The sequence below is a fragment of the Capricornis sumatraensis genome, chromosome 8 (assembly GCF_032405125.1).
Source record: "Capricornis sumatraensis isolate serow.1 chromosome 8, serow.2, whole genome shotgun sequence".
Taxonomy (NCBI): Eukaryota; Metazoa; Chordata; class Mammalia; order Artiodactyla; family Bovidae; genus Capricornis; species Capricornis sumatraensis.
In genome coordinates, this window is record NC_091076.1 from 78876550 (window position 1) to 78897823 (window position 21274).

General features: G+C 50.8%; 1 protein-coding gene across 1 annotated transcript in view; it reads left to right on the plus strand.

The window, feature by feature from the left end:
• Window positions 1–21274, plus strand: part of NTN1 (netrin 1) — a 187465-nt gene that overhangs the window by 132964 nt on the left and 33227 nt on the right. The window contains exons 3-4 of the mRNA XM_068977223.1: window positions 1557–1706; window positions 4799–4852. Of these exons, the coding sequence (XP_068833324.1) occupies window positions 1557–1706; window positions 4799–4852 (204 nt within the window). The remainder of the gene's footprint in view (window positions 1–1556; window positions 1707–4798; window positions 4853–21274) is intronic.

Genomic DNA, 21274 nt, shown 5'->3' on the forward strand with positions numbered 1-21274 from the left:
CATTCCTGTCCTTTCTGCACCCTTGGCCCTCCGCCTTTCTCTTCCTAATTCTCCTCCTGAGCCCCTCCTGGGCCCAAGGCTGGCCAGCTGGGAGAGGCCGGGTCTTCAGCCACGAGGCCTGGTGCCCTCATGCTGAGCGGCACCCGCTCGGGAGGAGTTAGTGTTGCTCTTCGGGAGCGCTGCTCTCACTTATTCCCTTGGATACTTTTTTCCCATTTGGAATAGAAACAGAGCAGCTCTGGCACCAAGTGAACTTGGAGCAGGTCGCCTCCTGCAGGCAGCTGCTCACCCTCTCCAGGCTTCTCTTCCCTGTGGGGAGGTCCAGGGAGACCCCAGGGAGTGGGCGAGGGCATTGGGCTCCTTCCTGCCTCCCCTTCTCTGCCCACGCTAAGTCCACTGCCTAGGTCCAGGGAGGCAGGTGTCCTGTGTTTGCAGATGCCACAGTTCTTGCTCAAACCTCGAGGAGTTAGTGGGCATTGAGTTCCCAGGTGACACTAGTGGTTAAGAGCCTGCTTGCTCATGCAGGAGACATAAGAGACATGGGGTCTCACCCACGTGACCATGTCTACCTGACTACCTCCCAAGGGCTCTGCCTCCTAATGCCATCACAGTGGGGGTTAGCTTTCAACATATGAATGTGCAAGGGGGATGCAGTCATTCAGTCCATAATAGGGGCGTGTCCCCTTAAACTCCTCTGGCTATTTTGTCACTGGGTCCTGGAAATAGGGAGGGAGCCTTGGGTGCAGTGTGACGGGTGGGCAACCGCAGCTCTTTAGCCCATTGCAAACCTGGAGGAGGGGTGTGGGATACAGCAGCACCTGAACTGAGAACCAGGGCCTCGTGGCACTTCCCAGCTTGGCCAGTCCTTTTCTGCAAGGCCCTGAGGGGTTCCTTCACCTCCAAGTCTTTAAGTTTCATCAGGGCCTTTAAGTGAAGGATAGTTGTTGACCCTTCCTGGAGCTACAGTTGATTGGTATTGTGATCCAGAAGCCTGCATCTCAGACTGCCTGCCTGCCAGTCAGGTTGGCTGGACAGAGCAGAGTGGGGCAACAGCCCTGGGAGGGACACTCCTTGCTAACTCCCTCTGAGCTGGCAAATCCCAGGGCTCCATCAGGCCCCAAACCCTGTCCCTCCCACCCAGAGGTTAGCAAGGATGCATGGGCGCTAGGAGCTGGCTGGGGGCAAAGGAGCAAGAGAGGGCACAAAGCAGCCTGTCAAGGGCAGGTGTGCCCCCAAATCTGACTCCTACCCTCCCGCTCAGCCACGGGCTGTGAGGTGTTCCTCCTGGGCCTTCAGAAGGGCACCCCGACTTGACTCCTCTGCCCAGACTCTCCTTTCCGGTTGGTCCATTCTGATTTTCGTTTCCTGTCTCTAGGTAGGCAGGTGGTCAGTGATCAGAGCTTCTGGAATGTGTGTGGGTTGGCCCCTCACACCCGGCTCAGCTCTTCCCCTGGGGTGGGGTCTGGGAGGGTGCCGCTAGGTGGGGAGGGCCTCGGAGGAGGGTGTGCTCTGGTCACTCCCACCCTCTCACGCCTTCTGTTGTGTGTCCTCCACAGCCTGCGATTGCCACCCCGTGGGCGCCGCTGGCAAGACGTGCAACCAGACCACGGGCCAGTGTCCCTGCAAGGACGGTGTGACTGGCATCACCTGCAACCGCTGCGCCAAGGGCTACCAGCAGAGCCGCTCACCCATCGCCCCCTGCATAAGTATGCGGGGCGCCCCTCCTCCCAGCCACGTGGGGGCTCAGGGTCACCCATGTCTGGGGGCCAGTGCTCATTGAGGTGGATCTCTGCACTCACTGGGGCCCTGTGTGAGACCCCCAAGCCTATGGAAGTCTCAGCAGAGCCGGCCCATCCATGGCTCTGTTCTGACAGTCTCCTGCTCCCAGGGTGCCAGAGGAAGTATGTCCACCTCTTCCCGTATCCACCTTGGCCCTGGGCCTGGGCTGGGAGTGAGGTCTGGATCAGGGGCTGCTGCTGTGGGAATTCTAGGCCCTTCTGCCCTGGCAGATTCAGAGCAGAAAGAACGGACTCCAGGTGGGGACCAGCGGCCTTTAGGAAGAATGGCAGCATCTCTGAGGGTTCCAGAGGCCCCTGCAGGCTAGTGGTCAGCCCCTTAGTTGCTGGAACTTGGGGAGAGATCAAGGGTGGCTCAGGGCCTTGGCTTGGGAGAGCTTTAACATGTTAAAACTGCAGAGGTGTCATGAGCAGAGGTTTAGCTCCCGTGGATGCCAGGGGCCTGGGTGGGCACTAGCCCTTAGCCTCGGCCTGTTTGATTCTGAATACAGGGCTGACCTGAACTCAGAAGGGAGGACGAAGGAGGAGCGAACCCCAGCCTCTGAGGCAGACCCCAGGCACAAGGCTGCCTCTCCGGAGCAGGGCTTAGCACACCCTGCCTGGGGATTTGGCTCACTGCCTGGTTTTGTGCGGCTGGCTGGGCTTTTTTAAAAAAACCTTTTAAAAATGATTAAAACAAAAATTAAAAGATTACTAATTTACGACATGTGAAAATGATATGAAAGGAAAAGTTCAGCGTCTGTAAATAAAGTTTAATGGGACCCAGCCGGGCTCACTTGTTCACGGACTGCCTGTGGCCACTTTGGGGCTGTGATGGCAGAATTGAGTAGTGGCGACATAGCCCCTGTGACCTGCAGGGCCCAAAACGTTTGCTAGCTGGTCCTTTGCTGGAGAAGTCGGCCGACCCCTGCTGTATGGTGTTCAGTGTCCTGGGTGGGCACCAGCTTCTCAGGTCAGATGCCAGGGTCTTGGAACAAACAGCATGAAGCAGAGCAGGAGGCTGGGGGCCAGGCAGCTGCTTGGGGTCCTTGGAGTGGACCCTGGATCTTGCAGGGAATCCGCTCCCCCCCACACTGGGTGGGAGTCTTCAACATCCCACACCTCATCCACTTGACTTGAGCGTGGCTGCATGTCCAGGACACTCCAGGCTGCGTGGCTTCCAGCAGGTCTTACGACCAGAAGATGTTGCCATGGTAACAGCGGATACCGCAAATCTGAACCACGGGAAATTGAGCCTGTGTCCATCCAGGGTGGAGCAGGTTGAGATGGTTTTCACGACATCTAATTGTCTGGGTCTCACAGCTTGCGAGTATCTTTCTCTTCTGGCCCTCCAGAAAACTGACCATTTTTAGAAAGCTGGGAGGAGATCGGCCCCACCATCCGAGCTTGTGCAAACGTAGGGGAAGCAAACGAGGTCTCCCTGCGAGGGGGAGTCAGGAGCTGTCGCGTTCCCAGAGTGGCTGGGAGCAACATTTCAAATCCTTGAGGGGAAAGGCCTGAAAGTGGAGCTGATTTTTCAGAATTAGGGATGGGAACCTTGGGAGATGAGAAAGCATCCCGCTTTCCAACACGCTCTGTGCCTTTTCCCTTCCTCTTGAAAAGGGCGGGCTGATGCTGGGGGTGAGCGTCACTGCCAACCACCTAGAGACCTGGGATCTCCATCCTGGGATTTCTGTGAGCTCTTCCTGCTGGCACCGGGTTTCAGGTGTCCAGACAGGACCTTGGACGCTTGTGTCTGTTTGATCACAGCTCTGGGAGCCACGGGGCCCTCTACTCACGTCCTAGAGCCAAGCCCGAAGAGTGGGGCTCGGGCAGCCAGGGTGGCTCCATGGCCACTGGCCCCAGCACCTTCCCTGGATTTGCAGGATTAGGCTGGGCTGTCTGGATTTCCCTCTGGAATGTTCCTGCTGGGGCCAAGTAGTTCATGAAGACTCAAGAGGGAGCCCGGCTCCTTAATGAGCTGCTGTAACAGGGCACCTGTAGCTTGCTGTCGATGATAAACCGAGAGTAGGGGTTTGGCACCATATGGAGGGCCAGCCCTCTGCCTGTTGCTTCTGAAGGTGCAGAGCTGGCTTCTGCGGGGGACCCTCAGGTTTGCCCCCAGGCCCGAGTTTTCCATCTTGACCACCCCCCAGGACCCAGGTGGCAGCTGATCTAGAGTCTGGGAGGAGGGGGTCCAAGGGAGATCTTAACCCCTAGCAGTCAGGTGGTGTCCAAAATTAGTGGGGTTCGTGGAGGTGTCTGTGACTCCACATTCATACGGTCACTCAGCCGGGGAGGTGACTCCCTGCCACTCAGGGAGTTTGGGTTCTTGGTTTGGCCCTGACTAGAAAGAGAATCTGGAGCCGTGAAGTCTGGGTCTTTCCTAGAGACTGGCTGAAGCTCCTCACCTTTTCTGGGCCCAGAACTGGAGCTTGTAGGAACGTGTTGCTGTTCTCAGTAGGAGAGGAACGGCCCCAATAGAGCACACTTCTCTCTGGCCCTGCAGTCTTCTGTATTGTCAGTCTGTTCTCCCTGCTAAGAAAACACCTTAGCTCTTGAGGTGGGAACCTAGGCCAGAGTGCAGACCCCTCTTTGCATGTGGAAAACACCCCCCAGCACCCTCACATGCCACAGACACCTTCCCCACCCATGAGTCAAGGTCAGCCTGAGCTCAGAGTCTGTTGATGATGAATAAGGGGGGCCTAAGGACCTCTCTGTCTGCCCCTGGCCCCGAGATGAGTAGATGGCACACAGACAGCAGAGGGGGCAAAGTCCTGCCTTCCCCTCCTCCAGTCTCTGCCAGCTGGAGGGACAGCTTCCAGCCGAGAACAGGGTGGTCTGGCCCCTACGCCAGGCTTTCCCTTCCTCCCTGACCGTCATCTCCCGGGGTGAAGAGTGAGACCAGGAGGGAGGGCCCAGGGAGGTTGGGGGGAATCTGCACTGTGCTTTTTCTTCTCTAAGGTCAAAAATAACGTGTTCTGACCTTGTTTCCCTTTCCCTCCGTCCTGAACCCCACAAAGAGATCCCTGTGGCACCGCCGACCACTGCAGCCAGCAGCGTGGAGGAGCCCGAAGGTGAGCGGTCCCCTTGCTGTTTTCCTTCTTTTGCTGTGGGGTGCGCGGGGGGCTGGGGAAGGGAGGCTAGAGGGGCCGGACTCCCTGGCCACCACTGGGGCACTGGCTGGTATCAGTGGTTCCCCTGGGCTGCACTGAGCAAGATGGAGCCACATGGCATTTTCTGCAATGATGTCCCTTCTAAGAATAAAGGGGAGGGGCCTTTATTAGTGCTTAGGGCTAGCTTGCCATCCAAGCCTGAGACCCTCAAAGCCATGGTCCTCCTGCTCAGCCAGCGAGGGGGAGAAGCTGTCTTCTAGCCCAGGGCCATCCAAGCCAGGGTCCTGTAAATTCCTTCTTGCAGAAAGGGAAGGAGATGGGTGGTGGAGATGGAAAGGACATTCTTAGAGCACTGGGGTCCACAAACAGAATGAGGAGGGGTGTGAATCGGGACAGGAAGAGACTCACGCTCTCACTGTCCCTTCCCTCTAACTGAAATCAAGAGTTTCCAAAAAGAAAGAAAGAAAAAAAAAAGAACTTCCCTGGTGGTCTAGTGGTTTGGACTCAACACTGTACTGCAGGGGACATGGTTCTATCCCTGGATGGGAACTAAAATCTTGCATGCTGTGTGGCCAAAAAAAAAAGAAGTTTCCTCCATTGCAAAGGTGGGCCACAAACCACAGCCGGGTCAGCAACATCGGAGATTTGGCCACCTGCAGAAATCCCAGCCGTTTTCACATCATGTTAGAGTTGGTGCAGGTATCATGAAATATTATTTATGCTTGCTAATTGCTTAAAAATGATGAAAGTTACCAGCCCTGCTGTGGGATCTTGATTTATAATCATTAATAAAGAAACACATACATTACATCACTGTACCATAAATCTGGGGTTTTGAAAATATTTGGGTAAGTGTATTTCAGTATTGATTAGTTTCCTTTGTAGTCTTGTGGATTTTATTTCTGCATTTAGAAATATTACTGTGAGAAAGGGCCCATGGACCATCCTTGGTACAAGAAGGGTCACCCAACCCTGGCTTTGGGCACAGAGAGGGCTCCAGCCTGGCTGGAGGGCACACCCGGTGGAGAGCAGGTCAGGCTGTACCCAGTGCCGTGGGCCTGGGGTCACATGGGGCTTTTGTGTACCGGTACTTGGAGTAGGGAGCTTCCCTGGTGGCTCAGTGGTAGAGAATTCACCTTCCAGTGCAGGAGGCACAGGATGCATGGGTTCAGCCCCCAGGCCTGGGAGCTCCCCTGGAGAGGGCAATGGCAACACACTCCAGTATTCTTGCCTGGGAAATCCTATGGACAGAGGAGCCTGGTGGACTAGTCTGTGGGGTCTCGAAAGAGTTGGGCATAACTCAGTGACTAAACAACAGCTTGTAGTAGGAGTGGGCATGGGGGGCAAGAATGGTGACAGTGGGGTCCCCAGAGGACCTCAGAGTCAACTCGGGGGCCCCCTTTGCTCCTCTCCTGGTTGGCCTGTGGGGGAGGCGCGGGTACCCGTGTGATCACCTGAATGCTTTAGAATAGACTGGATTGTTTCGAGTGTTGGCCGGTCCCTGGGAACTTGAGAAAATGGATTCAGAACTTGGATATTCATAGTCACCAAACGGCCCTCAAAGAGGAAATGCCAGAAAATTTCAGAGAGTGCTGGAGGCCTCACTGGGGAGAACCAAAGACATAATGGACTCTGGTTGCTGGGTCTTCAGCACCTTTGACTGAGTCTTGGGGACACTTACAGGAGAAATTGTGCTGGGAAGGGGCTGGAGGAAACAGCATTATGGGTGCCTGTGAGGACACTCTGATAAAAAACAGATTCAGAGGGACAACCCCAGTTCATCCAGCTCCTGGGCCTCCCTGATAGCTCAGTTGGTAAAGAATCCGCCTGCGATGCAGGAGATTCCGGTTTGACTCCTGGGTCGGGAAGAGCCCCTGGAGAAGGGATAGGCTACCCACTCCAGTATTCTGGCCTGGAGAATTCCATGGACTGTGTAGTCTATGGGGTCGCAAAGAGTCGGACACGACTGAGCAACTTTCACTTTCAGAGCAGTTGAGAATCGAGAAGACACTTTCAGGTCATGGAGTCCTGCTTCTTGCTTTTGCTGTGACATGAGCCCCAGCAAAGCTCACCAGGATGAGCTCCTCGGGCTGAGAACACAGCCCATCCAAGGTCAAGGCGGATCGTCATGGTCGCTCACTCTCGTCTCCCACTTTGCTGGTCCTTCCAACCTTGACTTTAAGTTTCTCGTGGTGGTTTTTGGCTTCTTCCTTCCAAATTCGAAATGTGCAAATGGAATAGAGGATTAGCAAAAAACAACTCGTGAGATTTCTCTACAGGCCACGAGAAGCTGGTATAAAGCTCAACCAGACAGAAGATTCCTGGGCAACTAAGTTGTAGCATCTTCCTTTGAAAAAACTTTACTAATTCTCAGTTTTCTCATTTCTTTTGGTTTTGTTACTATTTATTTCCTTTCTTTCTTCTGGACCTTGGAAAACACGATATCAGTGGAAGCAAACAGTCAATGAACACTCTTGACAAAGTGCTTCCTCCACCGAGGGGCTAGGTGAGCAAGTGTGATGCCTGTCGAGATGCTGGGTCCTTGCCCAGACCCGTTGTAACTTTCTCTGGGTCTCCGGATGCCCGGGATCTCTCATGCTCTCTCCAGGGAACTTGGGCCAGATCCGGATCATGGGCTCTGGGACTCTGGGGTCTGAAACCACAAAGGCCTTGCTCGCCTCGTCTCAGCAGGAGGGAAGTTGTGGGCAGGAGGCCAGGGGGCCCCCTGGGAAGCAGGGCCTGGGAGCTCAGTCCATCCGAGCCTGTCGATTCTTGCAGTGTTTGAATAGCGAAGGCCTCCATGCTGGGCTGCCTGAGAAAAGCTTGTTTACTTTTGCCTGTGGAAAGAAGGAGAATTAATAAAGCTGAGAATTTGTCCTGAAAGCTGATGGACATAACCTCACCCTGAACCCACCCATCCCCTTGAAGGGCCAGTTCTCTCTGGGAATGCTGTCCACCTGCTCACTGAGCCAGCTGGTACCCCATTTTGGGAGGAAGGGAGGCAAGGAACCACCCACTTCAAACCACTGATTTGTAGTTGTAGAGACCTCTACCCCTGCGTCCCCTCGCTGTGCCTTAGCTCCAAGGTATTGGTCTATCTGCATGTTTGGTTTGTAGAGGCCCCTGGGTGTAGCGGAACAAGCACTATCTCAAAGCCAGGAGATCTGGGGTTGATCCAGCATTGACTGTGAAGCCTTGAACAGAGCAAAGACTGCTTTCTGCCTCCTTGAAGGATGAAAGGATGGGACCACTGGTCCTGGGCCTCCCTGCCCTGAGTCTTCTGGGAGGAATAAACTTCTGCTAAGCTTTCTTCTTCCGTGTCAACGCCTGCTCGCTCCCCTACTCGCTCTGGCGATCTGCTTTTCCCACGAGCCTCGCAGGCCCCCATGGGCAGAGGATGCAGGTAAATAGTTAACACCTGGCTGGAGGTGGGGCCTGATTTCTAGCCTTTGCTGCTCTCCCTGGTGTAAACCAAGCCCAGGTGAGCCTCCCCACCGGAAATAGAATGTAGACGCCTTGGGAACCAGAAAACCGGAGAGAGGCAGGGTGGCCTCTGAGAAGGCCAGGCCCTGATGGCTTGGGCTGGCCTCCGAGTCTGAAGGGACATGGCTGTCATCCAAGTGGAAGCTGGACCCCGGATGGAGGTAGGAGAGCGAACAACCAACGCCTGGGCTCCCGCCACCTCCCAGCTGGTCTTGGGTTCTCCCTGCAGCCCAGCTGCACTTACCCCTTTTGGGGCCCCATGTGGTGCCCTCTGCCAGCTGCTCCAGTGGCCCAGCCTGGGGGTAGGGGTAACTTCCAAGGCCCCCCACCCCCAGCAGCCCTCAGGGGAGCCAGGTAGCTAAATCTACATGAGCCACCAACCCCCCCAACTCAGGTGCTCCCAGGTGTGGGGGTGTGTAAAGGGGTGGGGGTGTGCGTGTAAGGGATAGGGGTGGGCTTAGAGATGTCACCTCTGGGGACCCAGCAGCACCTCTGTTTTTTCCTGGAAGACAGTTTGGTTTTTCTAGACCTGGAGCTGGATAGGGTTGGATTAGTCTTGCTTTAGACTTTGGTTTTCCAGGGGAGGGGGTAAGACTTGAACACGACATTGGCTGGTGTTTGGGTGGGGGGGGGGAGGAGTGAAGGGCACTGAATTGGGAGTTTTGCCTGATCTTGTTTCCTCTGCTGTGAAATAGGGTGATGATAACACTGTTGAGTACGGTTATTGTGGGGATTAAATGAGATGATTTGGGTAAAGACTGTAGTTCGACAGTGGGCTTATAAGTGCTCAGTTAAAAAAAAAACAAACAATGGAATGCCATGGAAAATACAGATGCTTCCCTGGTGGCTCAGTGGTAAAGAATCCGCCTGCCGATGCAGGGGTCGGTGGGGTGGGGTGTTGATTCCTGGGTCAGGAAGATCCTCTGGAGAAAGAAGTGGCAACCCACTCCAGTATTCTTGCCTGGAGAATCCCATGGACAGAGGAGCCTGGAAGCTACAGTCCTTGGATTTGCAGAAGAGTCGGACACAAATTAGTAACTAAACAACAGCAAGATGGAGGGAGGGGCTCAGCTGGGCCCTGGGACTGTGGGTTTACATGAGGACGGGTGCAGAGGGAGGGCTCTTGGGAAGACCTTGATTGGAAGCAGGTGGGGCTGCCCAAGACAGAGGCCAGGTGGCCTCCTCACAGACCATAAGACCCTCTTAAAGACTGGAAACCAGTTAAAGGGCTTGACTTCACAAGAGCCAAAAGGTGGAAACAGCCCAATGTCCACCAGTAGCAGAGCAGATAAACTCCGTGTGCCATGTCCATACGATGGAATATCATGCAGCCCTAAAAAGGGATGGAGTACCAGCAAGGGCGGGACTCTTGAAAATACTAGAAGAAAGTATGAATGCTAGTACCGCAACTGCTAGCGTTTAAATGCTGGAACCTTGAAAATACTATCCTGAGTGAAGGAAACCAGCCTGAGAAGGCCGCATAGTCTATGAGTATGTTTATACGAAGGCCCAGAATAAGCAAATTCAGGGATAGAAAGTAGATTCGTGGTTGCCATGGAGTGGGAGGAGGGAGAGATGGGGAGTGACTGTTTGATGGGTACAGGCATTGCTTTTGGGGTGATGGAAGATTCTGGAACTAGAGAGTGGTGATGAGGAACACTGTGAATGTAATTGATGCCACTGAATTGTACATTTAAAAATGGTAAATTGTATATGTGCTTTACCACAATTTATGTGCCAGGTCTTAGTTGCGACATGCAGGGTCTTTGCTCTTTAGTCATGGCTATGTGAACTCTTAGTTGCAACACGTGGGATCTAGTTCCCTGACCAGGGATCGAACCTGAGCCCCCTGCATTCAGAGCATGGAGTCTTAGCCACTGGACTCCTAGGGAAGTTCTTACCACAGTTTTGTTTTTGTTTTTAAAGTTGAATTTTTGAGGTCAGAGTGCAAGGGTGCAGTGGATCTGGTTTGTTTGGGGTGGGCTGACTGGAGAGCAGGAGCCCTGGGGACGGGGTGCTGGGGCTCGGGCAGCAGTGGGTGACATGCTTGCCTTCCTGACCCTTGGTTCACTGGGAGACTTCTGAGGCTGGGGGGCCGCTTAGTACCTTCTCACTTCGTCCCCAAGCAGAAATAGCTCAACCAACATGGGGAAATGGTGGACGTCCTCTGTGACCTTCTGGATGTACAGCAGTGGCTGTGTGGCTTAGAGTTATGTTGAAAAGATCTGCCTGCACAGCCCTCATCCTCTTCTCCTTTTAGGGTTGTCTGAGAAGCATGTGGTTCCCTGGGTCCCAGTAAGGGAGCCCTTGTTACTCCTGGTATAGGAGAAATGGACCTGTGAGTTCGTGGGGGCGGGAGTGGGAGTGGGGAGCTGGGATCCCCGGCCACAATCACCTGGAAGCAGCTCTGGCTACTTGTAAGGACAAGGTCTGTTAATTGATTGCTAATTGGATTTCAAGAGATGGGGTGAAACAGGATGTGGAGCTGTCCTGGATCAGCCATCTGAGTCAACGGCCATCAGATAAGTATGGCCCCTTGAAGAGTTTGCTCCAGACTCAGGAGTGGAGATAAAGCAATTCTGGCTAAGTGAAGGAGAAGGAGATGACACTTACAGAATGCCTGCCCCGTGCTTGGCAGTCTTCCCAAATCTTAGCCATTTAATCACCTCATTTACCTAGGTTAAGTAGGTACTGTTATTACCTGATTTCACGTAGGAGAAAGTGAGGCTCGGAGAGGTCAGTGAGCTGATTCCAGCCTCAAGGTCTGTGAGTGGTGGTGTTTATTTATGGCTGTGCCGGGTCTTCGTTGCTGCCTCGGGCTTCCTCTAGTTGCAGTGAGTGGAGCTACTGGTCACAGGGCCCGGGCTTCTCTTTGCGGTGTCTTCTCTTCTTGTGGAGCGTGGGCTCTAGGGTGTGTGGGCATCAGTGGTTGCGTCTCGTGGGCTCTGGAGTGAGGGCTCAGTGGCTGTGGCATGTGGGGTCCTTCTGGACCAAAGATTGAACCGGTGTTGCCTGCTTCGGCAGGTGGGTTCTTAACCTCTGGACCACCAGGGAAGTCCCTGTGAGTGGCATCAACCTCCTTGTCATTTGACCTCTCGGTAGCCATGCTAGTTGGTCAGTGTAGGGTAATTTAAAAAAATTTTTTTAAATATATAAACACGTATATATGAATATATATATATGAACTATGAACACATGTAGTCACACACACATGACCTTGTGGTAACATCCTGCCAAGAGAGAAGACAAACTTGTGTGTCCACAGGGGACCTAAAATCAAGGTAGAGATGGGGGTGCACCCAGTTAAAAGCCACTGTCTCCCACAGGTGCTAGTTAAAGTGCCCCTTGGGAGTGTGGTTGGTCGGTGTGGGGCGCTGGGGTGGCTGGCGTGCCTGAGGCCACAGGGTCTGGACTTGGGAGAACCACTTAGCAGTGACCTGTCCCTTTGGTCACGAGGCAGCTGAGCGAGACGGACATGTGGATCAGCTTATAGGTTGGGGGTGGGGGTGGGCAGGGCCTCGGTGACTTCCTCACAGCCTTATGTGCTAAAAAGTGTCTGCAGAGAGTCAGCTGAAAATTGTTAAAACTGCTAAGACTAACCCAGGGAAGCCATTACAGAATTAACATGCAAAGGTCAGTAACTTTTCTTATATCAGTGATACCTAGTTACAAACTGTGTCAGAGCCAGTGAAAAGCATATAATGGCCTGTAGAAACTGTTTACTGAATATACCTTTTTTTTTTATGGTAATGGAAACAGTCTCCCAATTAGAATAGCAACAAAAATATCAAATACACAGAAATAAAAGTAGCAATAAAGGTACAGAGTGTATATTAAAAAAATAAAAAGAGGGTAAAGCTGGAAATTTGCCCATGGTCCAGTGGTTAGGACTCTGCATTTTCACTGCCAAGGACCTGGGTTCAATCCCTCCTCAGGGAACTAAGATCCCACATGCAGTGCAGTGTGACCAAAAATAAAAATTGAACTTAAAATTTTTTTTAAAAGAAATAAAGAGGTTATTTCCCAAGGGACACTAAAGAAAAAATTGGAAGATCGTACCATGTTCTGGGAGGTCAAGACTCAATACTGTAAAATGTCAGTGCTCCCTGAAATCTATAAGTTTAGCATCATCCTAGCCAAAATTCCAACTGGATAGAATGTGATTCTTAAGTTCAGCTAGGAGAATAAATGAGTGAGAATAGCCATGAGTGTTTTTTAGAAAAAGAAAAGTGATGACAGGTGACTTGTCCTACCCGATTTTTTAAATATTGTAAACAGGATATTTACTTCAGTGTCGTCCTGGCATAGGAACAGAAATCACACACACAAAAAAGTAGAAAGTCCAGAAATAGAAATATAAACATAAGAACTTGTATATGATCAAGCTGTGATTATAAATCAGTGAGGAAAAGGGTGAATCGGTCAGTAAATGGTGCTGGGAAAACTGGCTGTTTATTTTTAAATAATAATAAAATTAAATTTCTGCTTCATGCTGTGAACCCACATAAATTCCAGTGGATGAAATTTATTTTTAAAATCTTAAAAATTCTAGGATAAAGCATTGTTAGTATCATGTAATCTTTGATTAAAGAAGGCTTTCTTGGTATACAAAAGTCAGAAATCATAAAAGGAAAGATTTTAAGTAGATAAAAATAGAAAACATCTGTACCTCAGAAATCTCTAACCAACATAAGGCAAATGAAAAGCTGAGAAACATCAATTTTTAACGTGAATGACAAAAGACTAATATCCTCAATGAATAGCTTTTACAATTCACCAAAAAAGAGATCCTAATACAAAATTGAGCTGAGAAAATGGACTAGAAATTCAGAGAATTTATTCAAATGGCAATAAGTATCTGAAGTATTCAGTTCAGTTCAGTTGATCAATTGTGTCTGACTCTCTGTGACCCTGTGGACTGCAGCATGCAAGGCCTCCCTGTCCATCACCAACTCCTGGAGCTTGCTGAAACTCATGTCTATCAAGTCAATGATGCTATCCAACCATCTCATCCTCTGTTGTCCCCTTCTCCTCCTGCCTTCAGTCTTTCCCAGCATCAGAGTCTTTTCCAAGGAGTCAGTTCTTCGCATCAGGTGGCCAAAGTATTGGAGCTTCACCATCAGTCCTTCCAATGAATATGAAAACAGAACTGATTTCCTTTAGGATGGACTGGTTGGATCTCCTTGCAGTCCAAGGGACTCTCAAGAGTCTTCTCCAACACCACAGTTCAAAAGCATCAATTCTTCAATGCTCAGCTTTCTTTTTAGTCCAACTCTCACATCCATACATGACTACTGGAAAAACCATAGCTTTGACTAGACGGACCTTTGTTGGCAAAGTAATGTTTCTGCTTTTTAATATGCTGTCTAGGTTGGTCATAGCTTTTCTTCCAAGGAACAAGAGTCGTTTAATTTCATGGCTGCAGTCACCATCTGCAGTGATTTTGGAGCCCAAGGAAATAAAGTCTGTCACTGTTTCCCCATCTGTTTGCCATGAAATCATGGGACTGGATGCCATGATCTTCGTTTTTTGAATGTTGAGTTTTAAGCCGGCTTTTTCACTCTCCTCTTTCACTTTCATCAAGAGACTCTTCAGTCCCTCTTTGCTTTCTGCCATAAGGGTAGTGTCATCTGCATATCTGAAGTTACTGATATTTCTCCTGGCAATCTTGATGCCAGCTTGTGCTTCATTCAGCCCAGCATTTCACATGATGCATATAAGTTAAATAAGCAGGGTGACAATATACAGCTTTGACGTACTCCTTTCCCAATTTGGAACCAGTCTGTTGTTCCATGTCTAGTTCTAGCTGTTGCTTCTTGACCTGCATACAGATTTCTCAGGAGGCAGGAAAAGTGGTCTTGTATTCCCATCTCTTTAAGAATTTTCCACAGTTTGTTGTATCTGAAGTATTATACTTTAGTTAATAAATATTTTTATTTAATAAGTATTTGCTTAATAAAGAAATAATATTAGCAAGAATACATATTAGGGACTTTCCTGGTGGTCCAGTGGCTAAGACTTCAAGCTCCCAATGCAGGTGGCCTGGGTTAGATCCCTGGTCAAGAAACTAGATCCCACATGCCACAACCAAGAGAACTGGCACAGCCAAACAAATAAATACTGAAAAAAGAATACCATTTAAAACCCTTATTAAATTGACACTAGTAAACAAAAAGTAATTCCTAGTGTTAAAAGAGTTAGGGAAACAGGAAACCTGCTCTGGTGATGGGAAGGTAACTTGGTACCACTTTTATGCAGGGCGATTTAGCATCATGTATCAAAATATATTTTTGACCCCATCCTTTCCCTCATAGGAGTTTAGCCTAAGGAAGTAGTGATGTGTGGCAAGACTTAGCTACAAGGACCAAATGTCTTTCAGTAGTGTTTTAGTGACTCCGTTATGAAATATCCGTATAATTATGTTGTAGGAGAATATTTGACTGTGAAATGAAAAGATACAGTATACCCGCGAAAGCAGATTACACATCTAATTACATGTGGAGGGTCAACTTTGGTGAAAAGACTTGCTTACACAGCATTTTGGAGAAATTATTTCGTTTGTGCTCATATATTCACATAGTTCCCAGCCTGGGACTGTTTTGCCCCTAGGGGATATTTGGACATTACTGGAGACATTTTTGGTTGTCAGTAGGATAGTGCTAGTGGCATCTAGTGGGCTGGGGCCAGGGATGCTGCTGAACATCCTGTATCACACAGGACAGCCTCCTCGGCGATGGATTATCCAGCCCCGAATGGTAATAGGAGTGCCGAGGTTGAGAAGCCAGGTGTGTTTTTGCAAGATAGCATCCACGTGCTCTCTCCAGAAGTACTGAGGCAGGATGCTGCTGGTGATTTCTTAGTTACTCATCAAATTGAAACAGATGCCGCTAAGGATTTAGAAGGGGACTTCGTAGGTGGCTCAGTGGTAAAGAATCTGCCTGCCAATGCAGGAAACTCAGATTTGGTCCCGGGGTCGGAAAGACCCGTGGAGTAGGAAATGGCAACCCACTCCTGTGTTCTTCCCTGGAAAATCCCATGGACAGAGGAGCCTGGGGGGCTGCAGTCCATGGTGTTGCAGAGTTGAATATGACTGAGCATGCACGCACATGCACGAAGGTCTAGAAAGTGAAGTTTTTCTTTTTTTTCTTTTTATAATATTTATTTGTTTGGGCACATTGGGTCTTAGTTGTGGCACGCAGGCTCAGTAGTTGTAGCAGGCAGGCTTAGTTGCCCCAGGGCATGTGGAGTCTTACTTCTGTGACCAGGGATTGAATGCAGTCCCTTCCATTGTAAGATGGATCCTCAACCGTTACTGGACCACCAAGGGAGTCTCTAAAGTGAAATTTTTGGAAATCAGCTAAAAGTGATTTCAGAAATCATAGGTAATGCTATGCTCACATAGGCAAGTGTTAGCCTGATCCTTTTTCCATGGTGAATTTTAGCCCAACCAAATATGAAATTTATCCAAAGTTCTGAGCTTTACTATGTATTACTGTATTTTGAATTAATGTGATTTAACTGATTGTTAAAATTTTTATGATGAGAAATCTCGGAGCAGTGGCCAGAACAGAGTTAGACTTCCGTGCTCCCATCACATTGATTTAACACTTAACATCATGCCCCATTTGCTTCAATGATTTTTTTTTTTTTTTAGCGAAAAGATTTTCCGAGAAAAGCTTAGACATTATGACATTTCACCCCTAAATATTTCAGAAGCCCTCCTTCTGGAAAAGAACATTCCTTACATCTTCTCAATAGTTTCATTACACCTAACAAAAGTAACAATAATTCTTTAAGACCATCAGATGCCCAGTCCACCTTCCAGCTTTCTTGGTTCTCCCCCAGATGTCTTTTAAACCACTGGCCTTCTCAGTGGTTTAATGATTACAACATGATGCAATCATGTGCTACACGAAGCATTATATTTAGAAGTGCGCCAGCGTTCTGTTTTTGAGGGTAGAATGAGTGTGAAGTGCCATGTCAAATGAAAATGCTACCTGTGTGTTACCTGTCATCATCATTAACTTCATGATCTTAAGGGGATGGCCACATCTGGCCACAGGGTCGTGGGCTTTGGGGACAGGGGTGGGGTGAGAGCTCTGAGCTTCCTTCAGGGGAGTGTCCCTGAGGAATGGGCACCTCCACAGCCGAAGGGACAAGCGAGCCAGCCACCATCATAAATCCTTGTCATTTCCGTCTGTGATGGGAGCTGAGGGTGCTGGAGCTAAAAGCCGTTCAGCAGTGGCTTCAGGTGCCAAGCAGGGCTGGAGAATTCTCGGGTGTGGGGCTGTCCCCTGTATTTCCCGTTTGGTTCAACATCTCTGAACGGTTGTGACCATCCAGTATCCTCTGGTGGCAAAACAGCTTCTGGTTAAGAACTTCCGGGTTCTGGTTAAGCCCAGATTTCCAGACATCAGTGCTGTTCCCTAAAACATTCTGGGAAAGGAACCAGAGGCTGAGCCAGGGGACTCAGTGGTTCCCAAGGCCCCTTTCTCTCGAGCAGCACCCGCCCACTCCTCTTGCCCTGGCTGGAGACCAGACCCATCTGTATGTGTTAGGTTGGACCGAATGGAATTGCCATTTTCTTTGAGCATTTGTGGCCCACAGAAGTGGCCTTTCACACAGCTCAACTGACTGCTTCTGTCCTTTTGGCCAGCAGACCCGGGCAGCCTGCTGGACAGACTTTCTCTCTCTGTCTGTCAGTCTGTCTCTGAGACTTTTCTCTGCCTTTGTCTCTGCCTCTCTGCTCTGCCACCTTCCTTATTCCTTCGCTTTCCCTCCATCTCCTCCCCCTCCCTTTTCCCCCTTTTTAGGGCCTGCACAAAGGGCCGAGGGCAGAGGTCAGGCTGGGGTGAGCAGGGCCAGGAGAGCGCACCGCCCCTGTCCCACCACCGGGGGCCTCAGTCACCCTGGGGAGCACAAAGGAAGCCCTTTGGCCTGGGGGGTTTCAGGACCCTCATTGTTCCTCTTTGGCCAGGCCTTTGCAGGTGGAGCTGCCACCAGCCTTGGAGGAAGATAAAGGGATGAGCCCCCAGAGGCCAGGGGAGCACGTGGGGGTGGAATATTCAGCCCTTCTGGGGGCTCTTCCCACAGGGGACTCAAGCGGGGGATGGCTGGTGGGGATGGGACAAGTGACAGGTGTCAGTGAGAGAGAGGCTTGGAATCCCTGGGGCCCGCCCCTGTGTCACGCGGATGTCACAGGGTCCTTGCTGCTGAGGCTGGGGGGTTGGGGGCGTGCAGGCTGCAGAGCTGGCTGAGGTGGGGCGGAGGCTGAGACACCCCCACCCCCACCCCGATGGGCGGCTCCTGCCCAGAGCTGTGCCTGGAACCTCCCTTGGGATTCCTGTAGCAGCTGGGGGCTGGACCCTGGTGTCAGGCATCACAGTCAGTCCCCTCTCTGCTTGCTCTTGGGTTTGTCCCCTGTGAAACCTCTCTTGCTACTGAAGTTAGTAAAGACCCCCACCCCACCAACCCCAGAAGTGGTCCCTCTGATTTCTTAAATACTCTGCCAGGTTTAAATCTACTCTAGACTTGGACTTTGCTGGTGGTCCAGTGGTTAAGAATCTGCCTGCCAATGCAGGGGACGGGTTTGATCCCTGGTCCAGGAATATTCCAGATGCCACAGGGCAACTAAGTCCCTATGCCACAACTACTGAAGCCTGTGAAGCCTGTGCACCCCCTTGAGGAGTAGCCCCCATTCACTGCAACTAGAGAAAAGCCTGCACAGTCAAGAAGACAAAAAGCTACTCCAGACCTAAAGCGATAATAATAATAGTAGTAGTGTATTAGTTCAGTTGGGCTGCACTGAAAAAACACCATAGACTGGGTGTCTTAAACAACGGAAGTTTAATTTTCTCAAAGTTCCAGAAGCCGGAAGTTCACGTTCAGGGCACTGACATGGTCCAGTTTTGGCCAAGAGCCTCTTCCTGGCTTACAGACTGCCGACTGCTTGCTGTGTGCTCACCTGGCGGGGAGAGAGCTCTCTGATGTCTCTTCTTCTAAGGGCCCTGATTCCACTCTCATGGGCCTCACTCTCATGACCTCATCAAACCCTAATTACTCCCCAAAGGCCCCACCTCCAAATACCATCACTTTGGGGGTTCGGGCTTCAACACGGGAATGAGGGTTGGACACAGTTCAGTCCGTGGCAAACAGTGATGACAGCATTCTTCAATGCCATCATTTACTTTAAAACAGAGATTTTGAGTATTCCATGACCCTCCCCTACACCAGTGACTCAATGAATGTGTCCTGCAAACCACTTGATAGCTCTGGGATCTGTCTTGCCGTTGAAATGAAGCTGTTGGGCTGATGATCTGTTCAGTCCCCTCCCACTCAGTACTTCCATGTCCTGGCTGGTTGGCAGACAGTGATTCTGGCCTTTTGGTCACAAGTGGTTGCCTTGGGGGCTCTTTCAAGGTTGTGTTGAGGGGATCTGTGGGATTTGGACCAGGAAGTGTGCCCAGACCTAGGGGAAGAAAGGTGAAGAGGAGAATGGACAGGGGACATCGTCTGCCCATTATCGAGCATCCTCCCTGGCTGTGGACGTAGAGCTTCAGCACTGGAAGGACCAGTATGGTCTTGAGGTGGGAGAGGCTACCAACTGCCCCCTACCATCTGAAATGCATGAGGGACTGTCCCCACTATGCCCCCCTCACCTCCTGTCAAGCAGGACTCTCTCTGCTTGTCCCACTGTTTCTAAACCTATGGGCAGGGCTTATGAAGCTGGTCCCGCTCTACCCCAAGACGTGCCCACACAGATCAGGGGCCTTCAGAGCTTTAGTTCAGTTAGAGCCATGGACCTGAATCTGAGGAGGCTCTGGGGACCCCTGCCCCCTTCCAGTTCCTTCCAAAGGAGAGGTCAGCTGCTTCCCAGGGGAGGTGGTGGCCTGTGTGACTTGCATTGTTTTGTGGGCTCTGCTCAAGAGTAAAGTGTGTTGTAGGATCAAGGAAGGGAGAGAGCTGCTCTGTTTGCAGAGGTTAGAAATGAATCAGTGTCTGAAACAAATTTATTTTGTGTAAAGACGTGTCTGAGAATTGGTGGTGTGCTGGAGCTGGCACACACCTGCTCACGAGAGCTGACTGCTGGCATCTCTTCCAACTCTGCATTCAGGGCATGGTGCTGGCAGTTTGAAATTGGTTGTGGTGGAAATATTTACACCTTGGAAAATGGCACAAGCTGTGAATCAAGACTTTTTCTTCCCAGGGAGCTGGTGGTTACACATTTATCAGCATTTCTCCCCAGAAACCTCCCAAGACTGGAATTTTGCCCCCTGATAGCAGTATGAAATCTGGACTTAGCGCATCCAGTCTGGCTTCCCCATTTGACAAGTGGGAAAACTGAGCCCCAGAGGCCAGTGACGGCCGAGGTTACACAGTGGGTTGATGGCAGAACCCAGGTGAGGACCCAGGTCTCCCATCTCCCCACATACCATACTGTCTCAAGCCAGCACCCTTTCAAATTGTGGAGAGATATCAGCATGGGGACTTGGAAGATTCCTCTTGTTGAAGAGAGGTGAGAAATTCTTAAGGGTTTGGGGCAGCAGATTTAGTGGAAGCTGCTTTAAAATTTCCTTCAAGCCAGGACGGGTTAGATTTTCACTCACTGCCATCTTATCCCCCTCCCCCAGCAGGGGGAACACGGCCCTAGTTTCCTGGCCAAGCCTTCCTTCTGTCCCGTGAGGCTACCTCCTTCAGTCCCGGGGTTGAGAAGTCATAGTTTAGCATCTGAAACCTCCCTGCAGGCGAGGACATCTTCACCAGACGGAGACAGCGCTGAGAAAGTGGCCATCCTTTTAGGGCTGATAATCCGGGATTGTCCTGGCTCGGCACTTCATTCCTGTCCTTCCTCCTCTTTTGCGGTGAATGTAGTGCTCTGGACGGGGATAAGGCACAGTGCCAGCTGCTCTTTTGGGCTGTCAGGGCCCCATGACAGGGATTCTTGTGCTGGCAATTTATGGAGGTGATGTTCTCAGGAGAAACCAGTAACAGTGAGGGGAGCGGGACAGGGTGGAGGGAGCTAGGAAAACGTGTGGCTTCAGGAGAGGACTGGGCTCAGCCTATCTCCATGGGTGCTCTGGACAGTGAGTCACCCCAAAGGACCCAAAGAAGTTGTCCTGCATATAAGCAAAAGGTCTGGGTAGTTATGTTGTTCAGTCTCTAAGTCATGTCTGACTCTTTGCAGCCCCATGGACTGCAGCATGCCAGGCTTCTCTGTCCTTCACTATCTCCCAGAGTTTGCTCAAATTCATGTCCACTGAGTTGGCGATGCTGTCTAACCATCTCATCCTCTGCCGCCCCCTTCTCCTTTTGCCTTCAATCTTTCCCAGCATCAGTGCCTTTTCCAATGAGTCAGCTCTTTGCATCAGGTGGCCAAAGTATTGGAGCTTCAGCTTCAGTCCTTCCAATGAATATTCAGGGTTGATTTCCTTTAGGATTGGCTGGTTTGTTATACCTGCCCACAACGCTGGCCGTTGGCAGTAGACTTCTTCCTGGGATGGGGTATATGGATATTTCCAAGCAGAGCAGTTTCCATCAGCTGAGGGCAAACCTTCAGAGAAAGTGCAGGTGTGAGCTTGTGGCCACCAGCTCCTGCAGCAGCTGGAGGTGGGTGCACTGGCCCAGGAAAGGGGGTCTCATCAGTGGATTTCTGTTTTGTTAACTCTCCAACAGCTCTACTGTGGAAAGTCCTGGTGGTTATTCTCTGGGGCCTGTGCCTTCCCTCTTGACCCCTGACCAGTCACTCAGTACAGACAGTCTTGCAATCTCCCTCAAATCTCTCCCCTCTGCCACACACACACTGCTGCTACCATCCTGATTCAGACTCTGTTTACTTCTCACCGAAGGTGTGTGGTCAGAGCAGGCTCTGTGCTGTAACAAGCATCCCCAACAGTCCATTGC